This window comes from Panulirus ornatus, chromosome 53 (genome assembly GCF_036320965.1).
Source record: "Panulirus ornatus isolate Po-2019 chromosome 53, ASM3632096v1, whole genome shotgun sequence".
Taxonomy (NCBI): domain Eukaryota; kingdom Metazoa; phylum Arthropoda; class Malacostraca; order Decapoda; family Palinuridae; genus Panulirus; species Panulirus ornatus.
In genome coordinates, this window is record NC_092276.1 from 5852813 (window position 1) to 5865685 (window position 12873).

Here is a 12873-nt window from a genome sequence, read left to right on the forward strand (position 1 = left end):
TTCATAAAACTTCTATAACTTCATAAATATTATCAGTGGATGGTCATAAATAATGGTACATGATGAAGTATATCTTGCTGTCCATGATCTTTTACATCTTTTATTCTAATTTACTTTAATTCATGAACAATATAGTTGTTTTGCACATAAATCATGCACACAAAAAAGTTTTGCAATGCACTTCTTTTAACACATACAAAATTTCTCTACTTACAGTATTTACAAAGACACTAATGGCTGCACATAGCCTATCAGGTCTGAATGCTTGGATTGCTAATACTTGGTACATTGATTGACCAACAGGTGTAAGCTGCTTTTCTGTCTCCCAAACAGTGGGAACATTAAGCTCAGGGGATGCAGATTCAAGCCAATTCTGGAAATCCTTACTGCCCACAAATCGATCTACACTAACAAAAGCATGCACTCTGTAGGGGAAAAAAAATTAAAAATTAAAAAAATAATGCCAATATAGGACATAAAATTGTTACCTAAACCATCTTAAAATTTAAGCCATTAATGATAAAAGTACAAAAAATTCCATCATCATTATTTTCACTCCATTCATGTTTATCTGGGTCAGCTCAAATGTAGTCAGCCTTATAGTTTCTTATCATGTTCCTTCAGTTTTTCTTATGTTAGCCGAGACGGGAAGAGCAAATGAATGCCCTAATCAAGGTGTCAAAGAAATAGATACAGAGATAGGTAGAACATTCTCCAAAACCAGTCTAAGAGGAAAAATATAGGGTCAATACACATTCTTCCCTTCCTCATTCTCATTCCTTATCTACAAGGGGTTTAGTAATTCCTTTAACACCAGTAGTCATGGTTTTGCCATATCTTAAATAATGTAAAAAATTTTACTTTACTTGTTGCAATCAACTCTATTCTTTTTACCCTCAAACACTGGAAAAACCATTCCCCTGTACCAAACCATCTGTGACATGACCACTTATCTAAAGTGCCAGACAAATGTTCAACAGCTGTTGTGCTACTATCATTTACTGTCTCATTCCTTTTCAAATTGAAAACAGCCTTCATTTTCATTTGTCAGCCTTATCAATACTCCTCCTTCTTCTCTCTTATCATCTCCTTTCCTACTCTGCACTCCTATCCTCAACGCTCTATCCACCTATTTATATCTCTGACACCTATTCCAATTGGAACTCCCTCAAAGGGGTGGCCATGGCAACGGAGTCTCAACATTTAATTACCTATAACCAATATTTCACATCAACCCTGATTTTTTTAAGAGTTTTTCCCCCAAAACAGCTTATCGTTCCTCCTTAAGTTCTCATTCATCATGCTTTGGGGATCCTCAAGTGTTTTTCCTCCTTTCACTTCCAATAATTTTGTACTTCTTAGGCCTTATATTAGCTCTCTCCTTACCAAACTTACCAAAACAATCTTTCTTAAATAATTCTACCATGCTGTCCTTTTTCCACACAACCTTTTAGCTTCAAAAACTTCTGTGATTGACTAAAAATCTGGTTTTCAGGTGCTTTCACATACGGGTTTCACTAAAAACCTCTGGTCTCTCTCTCAAATATTCAGTTTTAAACTTTCATTCATAAGTATAATTCTTTTTGTAATTATTCACTTACACTTCAGTTCACTATCACTAGGGATATTATGCTCACATCCACAACATAGTCATGTGATCTGAAAAGACTGTAATCAATTTACTACCTGCCTGGGTGTCAGGAGTGTTAGTGACATCTGCTTAGTGAGTCAGCACTTCAGTGGTTGTCAAGTTGCACTCCTCTGATGCAGTTAGCTGTCTTTTCTTTCTGCCTCACTAACATGTGGACTACTGTCATTCTATCCACAAACAAACAATCTCTCCTTGTTATATGTAACACTAGACAACACTTAACTCATGCAGCTCATTCTTTGTAACTCTAGATTTTTTGCAAGGAGCACTATGTGCCATACTTGCCTTTCAGCAAAATGGTAGAAACAGTAGACAGAAGTAGTAGGTAGGAAAATTTAGGCAGGGTTATTAGGCATAAACATTAGGTAGACGCAGTAGATAAGAACATTAGATGGAAATAGTCATTACGAACATTGGATAAGAGCCTCTGCAAACATTGTGCTAGAGTTGCCTTCTGCCAGTGGCCTTTTAAGGGTGAGGCACTAAAGGCTGAGAAGCTGTAATGGAGTTCTTTAATTATGGAGACACTGTTGCCATGGGCACCCCTTTGAGGGAGTTCCAACTGGAACAGCCATCAGAGGTTCATAAATCTTCGATACTAAATGATTTCAATAATATTCATAATCATCAATGTCAGATCATTCATACAATTTCCTACCTTACCTTTTCTGCAACTCTATCACATATATTTAGAATATCCTTGCACTGGAAACAGTCATTTGCAACAGGGACCCAAAAATACACATCTCTAACGTATTCTTCCACCACTGTTAGTTTTTTGAAACTCCAAACCTGTCCCATACTCTTCATGTCTCCAACCAAACCAATTATAGCATTCATTACAATGCACTTCTCTCTTAATCAAATCTGATGAACATGCACTTCCACATATAAATCCATTAGAAAGAGGCATGACTGATGGAAATAACTTAAAGAGAACTCAGCACTTGGGTCTGGTAGAATTCCAGCAATATTTCTAATATAGGCAAAGTAAAGCCACATCTCTCCCACTGCTACTGAGACAAGGTATAAATCTAATTTCCTGGAATTTGTAAAAAGCTATGGTTCAATGATCATCTGGTTTCTTTTAGCATGAAAAAACTTGAAAGTATTAACTAAAAGTTTAAAAGTATCAACATTTTGTTTTGTAAATGTTTGCTATTTCTAAACTTGAAAGTATTAACTAAAAGATTAAAAGTATTAAATTTTTGTTTTATAAATGTTTGCCATTTCCAACATTAGAAAGTACCAGGATCAGAAAATGATATGGCTTCATTTGCTCATATCCACTCTAGCTATCATGTAAAATACATTGAAACCCAAGCCCCCATCCACAATCAGGCCCTAAAAATCTTTCCACAATTTCCACGTCATTTGCACTAGTTCAGCCTACTGAAAGTACATTGTCCCCCATAACCAAATCGTTCCAATTTGTTTAATCCCTTGCATGACTTATAGCCTCCTGGACGTTCAGGCCCCAAGCCTTCAAAGCATTTTTCACTCCATCCTTCTATCCACTCCTTGGTTTTCCCTTTCTTCCTTGTTCCTTCTGCTACTGACAAATATAACCTCTTAAGTTATTCTCTCCTCGCTAATGTTCTCCAAGTCTAAACCATTTCATCGCATCCTCTTTAGTTTCACTGCTCATCTCATATTACCACACCTCTCTCTTACCCTATCATTTCTTGTTTAATCAACCCTCCTTACATCACATACTGTCCTTAAACATTTCATTTCCAACACATTAAACCTATCCTTTACATTCTCCTCTAATGTCAGCATCTCAAATAAGTACAGCACTAATGGAACTACTATACCATCAAGCATACCCATCTTTGTCCTAAAATATAGGGCCTCCTTTTCCACACACTCCTTAATGTAACCAAGACCTTTATCCACTCCCCACCCACCTTAAAACTCAATTCAGCTCCCATGGTTGCATTCGCTGCCATATCTACTCCTTGGGACCTAACACTATGCTTAGTAAAGGTTCTCATCATTCAAACACACTCCAAATAACTTGTCTCTTTTCACTGCTAAATGTAACAACCTTGCTCTTACACTCTTCATAAAAACTCTTAACTGCTTCAAGCATTTACATTAAACCCCACTGCTTTTATATAATGGCACTATAAGTTATCCATGTCAAGTACAGACACAATGAGAAGTGACAACAGTTTCTGTCCTAAACTCTTAAACAACAGCTGTGATACTTACTTGTTACTAAGCCTCAACATGGAATCCGTTTGCTCTGGTGTTAGACCAGCCATGGCTGAAACATTTGAATTCAGAAGACCCTCCTTACTCTTCAACAGGAACTGGAACTCAGAGTCATAAGTAGGCTCTGACGTTACACCACGGAGACGAATGCGTGCCAACAATATTGCAAAAACAAGCTGATCTGTGTGCAACATACCTCGAGCAACACGTGTGTATGTCAACTGTAAAGAAATATGTTTGTGTTTGTAAGAATTATTTCCTTCAATTAAGGAAACCAATTAATTCATGGACACACTTTTACTTAAGTAATAATGTGAACAAGATGACTGACAACCTACAAAATAATTCTGAAAAAGTCTGAAAAGTTTGCTGTTAACATTTTAGAACTTTTATGTATATATTTCAGAATTTCAATAACAAATATCAAGTCTAATCAAGGGAATCTGGCATCCATGCCCTTTACCAATCTGCTGCACTGGGGTTGGGAACCCCAGTTCAGAAAAATCAATTCTGATACCCATTCCCTCCTGGAACTCTCTCAAGTGGGTGATTTCAGCAAAAGAGTCTTCATTCCTAGTGAACCCCAGTGATGCTTCTTAGCCTTTAGTGCATCACCCTTAACAGGCCACTTACAAAGGGCAACTCTAGGGAAGTGTTGTCGTGTTATGTGGGATAAGGAGAAAATGTATGTTTGAAGAAAGAGTGCCAGAATTCCATAAGTGAGTGAGGTAGAAAGAAAAGACAGCTACCTGGGTCAGAGGAGTAGAACCTGACTAGCACTGAAGTGGTGGCTCACTATGTAGCCATCACTAACCCTTCCAATACCCAGGCTGATAGTACCTGCTCGGTGGCTGTCTACCAACTAATTTGAAAAAATGGTGTAAGGATGTATGCACTTCATTTACTCCAAATATATGGCAACAAAAATGAGGATTCTAAAAACACAGACAGATAAGTAGATAACATGACATACTGGACATGGTCTAGGACTTACCCGGAAAAGATCATTTGTTATGATGGACAACCTACGAGCATAATCAGTTTGGTCCTTGATGTTAGGGTTGTTGGACAGGACATCAGTGAACACATCCAAAAAGAAATGTAATGAATATTGGTACAGGAAGTGCACCTGATGTAGGGCATCCAATGTGAAGTAAATACTTGAACATGCCTGCCAAAGAAAAATTATAGATTGTTAAAACACATCATAACAGATTTGTCTTTCCCTGGTGTTACCACGCTAAGGTGAGAAACACTAAAAAGACTATATCATGAAATGTATATACAAGCAAATCTGCATGACATATATGTGAGTATGATTAATGATTTATGATTAACTTCTTATGATATATCAAAAGAGGGTTTTTACATCTCTTGAAGTTTATTAATTTCAACCTTCATCTTCTCTCATCTTTTTTCCTTCAGTTATAAAGTCCTCACAATCCTTCACATGATTCTTCCTTCTAAATCAACAAGAGATAATTCTTTAGGCAAGAGCATTTTCCTTGTCCATCTCCATTCTGGATTTATGCTAAGGCTTTATAATAATCAATTATCCTCTATATCACAACATTAAGAAAATTCCAACCAAAAGTCTTGACTTATATAAATCATATAGGCCTCAGAATGTTCACAGCCAAGCTCATGAATCATAAATTAAAAAATATACCCACTGACTGCTGATGTGCCAAATGTGGAACAAGACTTCTCCAGCAGTTGGCTGCGAGTTTACCATATATGCTCTGAGACATCCAAAAATCCCCGGCATAGTACATAGAAGAAATTACCTATGTGAAAGGCAAAACAGTTTTAGGGAAAGGAGGTCATGCGTAATGAACATTTTAGATTTCTGTGAGATTTCTTGTGTGACTAAGGGCAATGGCTCCAAAATGTTAATGGGACTGGTGAGAGTAAAAGGTGGGGGAGCTTGTAAAGAATCTTAAAAGTAATAGTTCGGATGTGGTAGGAATGGAGGAAACCCAAATCCTTGGGCAGGATGTATGGAGTGAAAGTGTGAAGTGTCCGGAGTCAACCATGGAAAGGTCTGCGGGGCCTGATTGTTTTTCATACTTGATCACCGTTTCCCATAATAATGCGGTAGCATCAGGAGCAGACAAAGGAAGGCCACATTCACTCACATCCATTCTCCAGTTGTCATGTGAAATGCACAAAAACCACAGCTCCCTTTCTCCCTACCTATGACCCATGCCATGCAACCATATAACATTGTTAGAACTACCATTCCTCCGAACATACCCATTTTTGTTCTCCAAGATAACATTCTCTCCTTCCACACTTCCTTTATCACTCTCAGAACCTTCGCCCCCTCCCCCACCCTGTGACTCATTTCTGCTTCCATGGTTCCCTCTGCTGCTAAGTCCACTCCTAGATATCTAAAACACTTCCCTTCCTCCACTTTTTCTCCATTCAAACTTACAACCCAATTAGTGAAAGTCTATAAAGGTTGGATAGCTTTGTTGTTGATAAAATTTGTAAACAGTTCTTCTTCTTGTTCACATAATAAGTATATGATACACTTGTCGCCAGATTTGAATGCACCCGACCTCCATTTAGGTAGTCACTTGTTTACCAAGTGGTGTCTTAGCTATGTCTTTTCACTGTATATCAATTGACAAGTTACATTTCTTTCTTGTATCTCCCCTGATGATGTGCTTATTACATGAAAGTGCACCTGGGAACTTTCTGTTTTTCATTTCCCCATGGACTCACAGGAATATACTTGATTATGCACTCAATTGTGATCCTTTCCAACATGTATGCATGTGTGTATATGATATGTATATGTATGTCTATGTATATGTACATGTATGGGCATTTATGGGGATTAGGAATACTTCCCACGTATTCCCTGCTTGTCGTAGTAGGCAACTAAGTGGGGCTGGAAAACTTTTCCTTCCATTTTTACTTTGCAAAAAAAAAAGAACAGAGAAGGGGGTTAAATGAGGATATTGCCTCTAAGGCTCAGTCCTCTGTTCTCAACGCTACCTTGCAAATATGGGAAATGGCAAGTATGTAAGAAAAAAAAAATATGGGTATATGAGTGGATGGGCTGTTCTTTGTTTGTTTACTGGTGCTATCTCACTGATGCGGGAAACAGCGTTCAAGCATAATAAAAAATAAAAATCCTTATTCATCGATTCATCTATACACACATACATAAATGTATATGTCTTTGTACGTATATGTATTTATACGCTGAAATGTATATGTACATGTGAATGTGTGGGTGTTTATGTATATACATGCATATGTGGGTGGGTTGGGCCATTCCTCATCTGTTTCCTTGCACTACCTTGCTAACGCGGGAGAAGGCGGTTAAGTATAATAAAAATAAATAAATATATACATATTCGCCATTTCTTGCGTTAGCAAGGTAGCATCGAGAACAGAGGTCTGAGCCTTGGAGGGAAAATCCTCACTAACCCTACTTCTGTGTTTCTTCTTTTTAAAAAGTGAAAACTGGAGGGGAGGATTTCCAGCCCCCTGCTCCCACCCCTTTAAGTTATGTTCTACGACACACTGGCAACACATGGGAAGCAGTACACTGCCAAATAGTTTCTGGCAGTCCAGGTAAACAAACAATTTAACAAGCCTGCCCTTTCTCACAGAAATCTAAGAAGTTCATTAAACACGAACTCCTTTCCCTAAACCTGCGTTGCTTCTTTAGTAATTTCTCATCTGCAGAAAGTTAGCCATTTGCTTTCTGACTATCTTTTCCAGTACCTTACAGACTGCACTTGTTAGCAATTCTGTCTTTAGCTCAGTGCCTCTTGATGGTCTCAATTCCTCTAGATGGATCTGATGTTAGGCCTTTCCCACTATATGCATGTGTGATTACTATTTCTGTGTTACAAGTGGAGAATTTCACACTTGTGCTGCCCCATCTCTCAACCTTGTCGTTTCTTCCTCTATGTGAGTACATACAGACAAATACACCCTAGCCTATGCCAAGTATCCATATGTCGACCAGCCCTGATGTGAGGATGGACACCTGGATTGAGTGTGGACCAACTGTTGCATGTAAGCCCAAACCCAGTCAGTCCTGTGCTGACTCATGGTGTAAATTCATAAATGACACTGCAAAATGGTTACTAGTGACTGGAAATTGATAATCTTTAATCATCCAATGTTAAACACATTTCATAAATCATGCTAACATGATAAATGCATTTTTTCAAAAGAAGTAAACACTTTCAAAAACACCCAAATAATATCAATGCAATGTAATGGAAAACACACTTAAAAAATTCTTACCGAAGATAAAGGAAGATACTGCTGAGAAACCATTTCAATCTCATTCATAGTCTTGTCTGTTTCCTGTACTTTCAATGAAATATCAGCCGCTTCCTTCTTTAAAGTCTCTAAAGTTGTGATAACTGAATCATCATCCAAAATTTGACCCTTAGCATCATTTAGCACCTGCAACAGGTTCTTTTCCAACTGCCTTAACCGAAGCTGGAATTCACCTGTGTAATAAAGATAAAGGCAATGAAAAGTAAGCTAACACATTTAATTAGGTTCATTTCTTAATATTAGTACCAAATATATGGCACCTAATTTAAAACAAGTTCATTTACTAAATAAACATAACAACTTTGCTGGTAACTAAGCATCAGTGTTTCATGGAGAACCCCTCACCTTACTAAAGAACCAAGAACTTGACCCAAATATCCTGCATCATAAACCTCACACAAACTTTCTTACAATCTTTGCCAGTACCTGCTCCTACTCATTTTACTTCATTTCATTCATATAGTCAAAATCTCTATATGCTGATTCTTCCTAATGTCCATGATGCAGCAGTTATCCATTCTATATTTCAGGAATCAATCCCTGCATATCTATCTCTAAAACATTTAAGAAAATCCACCTCCACCTCTTACCCATTTTTAGGGGACTCACCTAAAAAACCTAAGGAAACCCAAACCAACAGTTTGATAAGCTGGAGACATTACTTTCCATTTTGTAGACTGAGAATGAAAAAAAAAGAGTACCTGCGAGTACGTATGATGAGATGTAGCCTGACTGCAGGGCCAGCACGAAGTGCTCACTGCATGTCTTAATCGGGTACAAACACTTTCGTTAACACTTAACATACAATATTCCACATTCTATATTCCACATTCCAGGTAATATTTCAAACCAGGAGAGCTCTTTCCTTTATGACAATTTGACTATAAAAGCATGATACAAGACACTTATTCATTGGACAATTCAATGAAAAGATGATACATCGTTACACTCAGACACGACATGACGCTATAACATCTTACAATCTAGGACTGTGGTGGCTACGGGGTTCGAGACAAGGAAAGCCTACATTACCTTTCTGGGCACAGGACTACTGAAGGAATTGGCTGCTAGACTCTCATCTAAGCCTTTTATCTGAAGGAACAGCCAGGTGGGAACAGCTAGCCATGCCTTGACCTGCCATCTACGGTTATGATAGGTCAGACTGACCACAATTACCCTTGATTGGTCAAAAGACTGATTGTCACGCCCTCATCCCAACATGATTGGCTGGAGGAGGCCTAAGCTCCGGCCCTCATACTGTCTAATGGCCCAGCCCTGCATCTCTGATGACACAAACAGGATGGGTGGGCAAACTTTCCCAGGCATGACCTCGTGGCTGACCCTGGGTCACTTAACCATGGAACCTGAGAAGTATTAGTGGCCGGTTACAATATGCCCTGCCAATCTTGGCCACCTGACTTGAGGTGTATGAGATCACAAGTACACGTGGAACCGTGGGACCAGTCAAGGAAGCTCTTGGGACCTCCCAGGTCACCATGTGACTTACCTAAGCATACAAATCTCTATCCTAGACACAACGAACGCGCAGGTTTGTAACAAAGTAAATAGTAACTTTGGATTCTTTTCCAAGTTCTGCAAAAATTTTCTTTATATTCTGCTCTCTTCTATGGGATTTCAATATTTCTACCCCTGCATTCTTTATTTTATCTAATTCTCTTGTTCTTGTATCTTTTACTGTTATCCTCTCTTTCTTTTTCTTCACCTTATGCATTTTCCATTCTGTACTTTTCTTTTTCTTTAGTGATCTATTCAATGATTATCTGGCCTAATCTCTCACAGTATATTCTTGTGTTTTAGTGATCTATTCAATGATTATTTGGCCTAATCTCTCACAGTATATTCTTGTGTTTATCACCAAGTCATTGTATATGAAGACCTCACTCCCTTTTGAGCTTGTACTCTTCATGATCTTTTTCCATTCTGATTTGTCATGGTAAGAATTTATATAATCCAACCCACAGTCTTTTACTAATGTTGCTGTACTGTGTTCGCAATCATTCACTTCCATTTCATACACAGTATTGGTTTCTAAGATATAAGACTTGACTTACCTCCATATATAAAAACAGTGCCATGTCATTTGTAAAATTCTTTCCTGCTATTCAATAACATGGAAGCTAATGTCACCAGTCCATATTATGATTAGGTTAGCTTTCTCTCATCCCTTCAAAATTCATTCAACTTTAAAATCACTCTGAAGTCATTTAGTCTTGTTTTTGGAGGTCAATACAAAGAAAAATTTAGTTTCTGGCTGGGATCATCACTATAAATATTCACAGCTATCAAAACTCACATTCGTCTGTTTTCCTTATGACCTAATGTGAACATATACTGCTACGTCCCTTTTTTAAATTTGGTTCTATCTTCTCCGAACATTTCATATTGTCCCACATGTGCTCCAACTTCCCCTTTTTCATTAGGACAAGTTTCTTACATATCAAGTACAACTGTATTATCCTTTGAGTATTCAATGACGTAATAAATACTGATACCTGATTTTTCACTTATGAGAATTTGTGTGTTTACATACATTAGCTCCTGGGGATTCCTCCGTTTTTTTATTAGTCCTCAGTTGATTCTTAGTTATAGAATCTTACCTTATATTTCTAAATTTCTCATGTGTAGTTATTTAACTTCAAATTCTGATAGAGGTGTTGTCATCCAAATCATGCTGGTGAGATTTTACTACCGCTCTACTCCTATGTCTGCTACATCTTTCCTTATCCAGTTCTCGAATATAAAAGAATTTCATTGGTCATGAGAGTTTCTGTGGAAGTCATAACCTGAGTAGTTCTCATTCCATGTTTTTGGTAAATGGTGGTATGTAATTTCCATAATCATATTTTGGCTATTCTAGATTTACACTTTGAGTGGCATCTGTGACAATTATTTTTCCAACTATTATCAAAATTATGTCTGTTCCAGAATTTCGTTCTTTGGTTTCTATATTTGTTCAAATCTGTATATTTGCCTTTCTTCATATATAGGGACATTTTCATTTCCTTCCCCTCTTGCATTTTCACCGATTCCTTTACTGCGTCTGGAATTTTCATTTTATTCCAATGGTATTGGATGTCTAAATTTTCATCTCTCTCATTTCCTACACACTTGATCATTCATAAAGTAAAAGCAAGCATCTGTTTGGGATGGGCTTCGTGGGTGCATCACTATATTTACATCTCCCAATTTGCATGTATGAAATTAGCAATGATAATAGCATATTTCTAAATGTGCATAATCACATATCTCTTTATCATAACATCCTCTGGCAAACAACGTTCCAAAAAGGAGTGCTTTCATACATATTCTGGGGCGATTATATCCATAATCATGAAAGTATTTGCACATTCCTATCAAATAGTGTCAGTATGTTATTGCCTTTCATCTTACTTATCAATACCTCTCTTTTTTTTCTTCACTTTCTTTGTCTACTGCAATTTTTTGACATGTTTCTATTTTTCATACTCTTTCACATTAATCTATATCACTGTTTTGTCTTTCATATGATTCAATGATAGTTTCTTCACATTTCCCTTGTATATGTTTAGTAGCATTTTCTGTTTGTAATAACATCTTGATTCATTTCAATCTCTTCAAAGCCATCTTCCTTGCTTAAACTGTAAACTATTTTGGTCTTTTTTCTGTGTGTGCAAGTATCACAGCACTCTAAATAACAAGTCTAAATCAAAAGAGTATATCATACTATAATAGTATATTATAATATGAATGTGTATGTATGAGTATGCATATGTACATATGTGTGCATACATGTACATATAAGTGTATGTGAGCAGATGTGCCTTTCTTCATATGTTTCCAGGTGCTAAAAAAGGAGATGGCCATCAATTATCAAAAAAAATAAAATAAAAATACAACATTATACTATACTGGAAAACTTATTTGACTGATGAGGTTGTCACTTGAAAAAAATCCAAAATTCTGGTTTGAAAAATTTCAGTTTTGGAAATAGGTCATTATTATTACATTATCATTTTTTCCTGCATCATCAAGGTAGTGCCAGGAAAGAGATGAAGAATGGCCCATCCACTCATATACACATTTGTACACGTAAACGCCCAGTTGATAGAGATGCTCTGTGGAAGGTATTAAGAATATATGGTGTGGGAGGCAAGTTGTTAGAAGCAGTGAAAAGTTTTTATCAAGGATGTAAGGCATGTGTACGTGTAGGAAGAGAGGAAAGTGATTGGTTCTCAGTGAATGTAGGTTTGCGGCAGGGGTGTGTGATGTCTCCATGGTTGTTTAATTTGTTTATGGATGGGGTTGTTAGGGAGGTGAATGCAAGAGTTTTGGAAAGAGGGGCAAGTATGAAGTCTGTTGGGGATGAGAGAGCTTGGGAAGTGAGTCAGTTGTTGTTCGCTGATGATACAGCGCTGGTGGCTGATTCATGTGAGAAACTGCAGAAGCTGGTGACTGAGTTTGGTAAAGTGTGTGAAAGAAGAAAGTTAAGAGTAAATGTGAATAAGAGCAAGGTTATTAGGTACAGTAGGGTTGAGGGTCAAGTCAATTGGGAGGTGAGTTTGAATGGAGAAAACTGGAGGAAGTGAAGTGTTTTAGATATCTGGGAGTGGATCTGGCAGCGGATGGAACCATGGAAGCGGAAGTGGATCATAGGGTGGGGGAGGGGGCGAAAATTCTGGGAGCCTTGA

The 12873-nt window shown here is 37.5% G+C and overlaps 1 protein-coding gene across 7 annotated transcripts in view; it reads right to left on the minus strand.

Moving 5' to 3' along the window:
* The window catches only part of Dhc64C (dynein heavy chain, cytoplasmic), a 335090-nt gene that overhangs the window by 43284 nt on the left and 278933 nt on the right, over positions 1–12873 (minus strand). For all 7 annotated transcript variants that reach the window (XM_071692492.1, XM_071692491.1, XM_071692489.1 and 4 more), the window contains 4 exons: positions 8147–8358; positions 4866–5042; positions 3869–4092; positions 215–425 (listed from right to left, as the gene is read on the minus strand). In XM_071692492.1, the coding sequence (XP_071548593.1) occupies positions 215–425; positions 3869–4092; positions 4866–5042; positions 8147–8358 (824 nt within the window). The remainder of the gene's footprint in view (positions 1–214; positions 426–3868; positions 4093–4865; positions 5043–8146; positions 8359–12873) is intronic.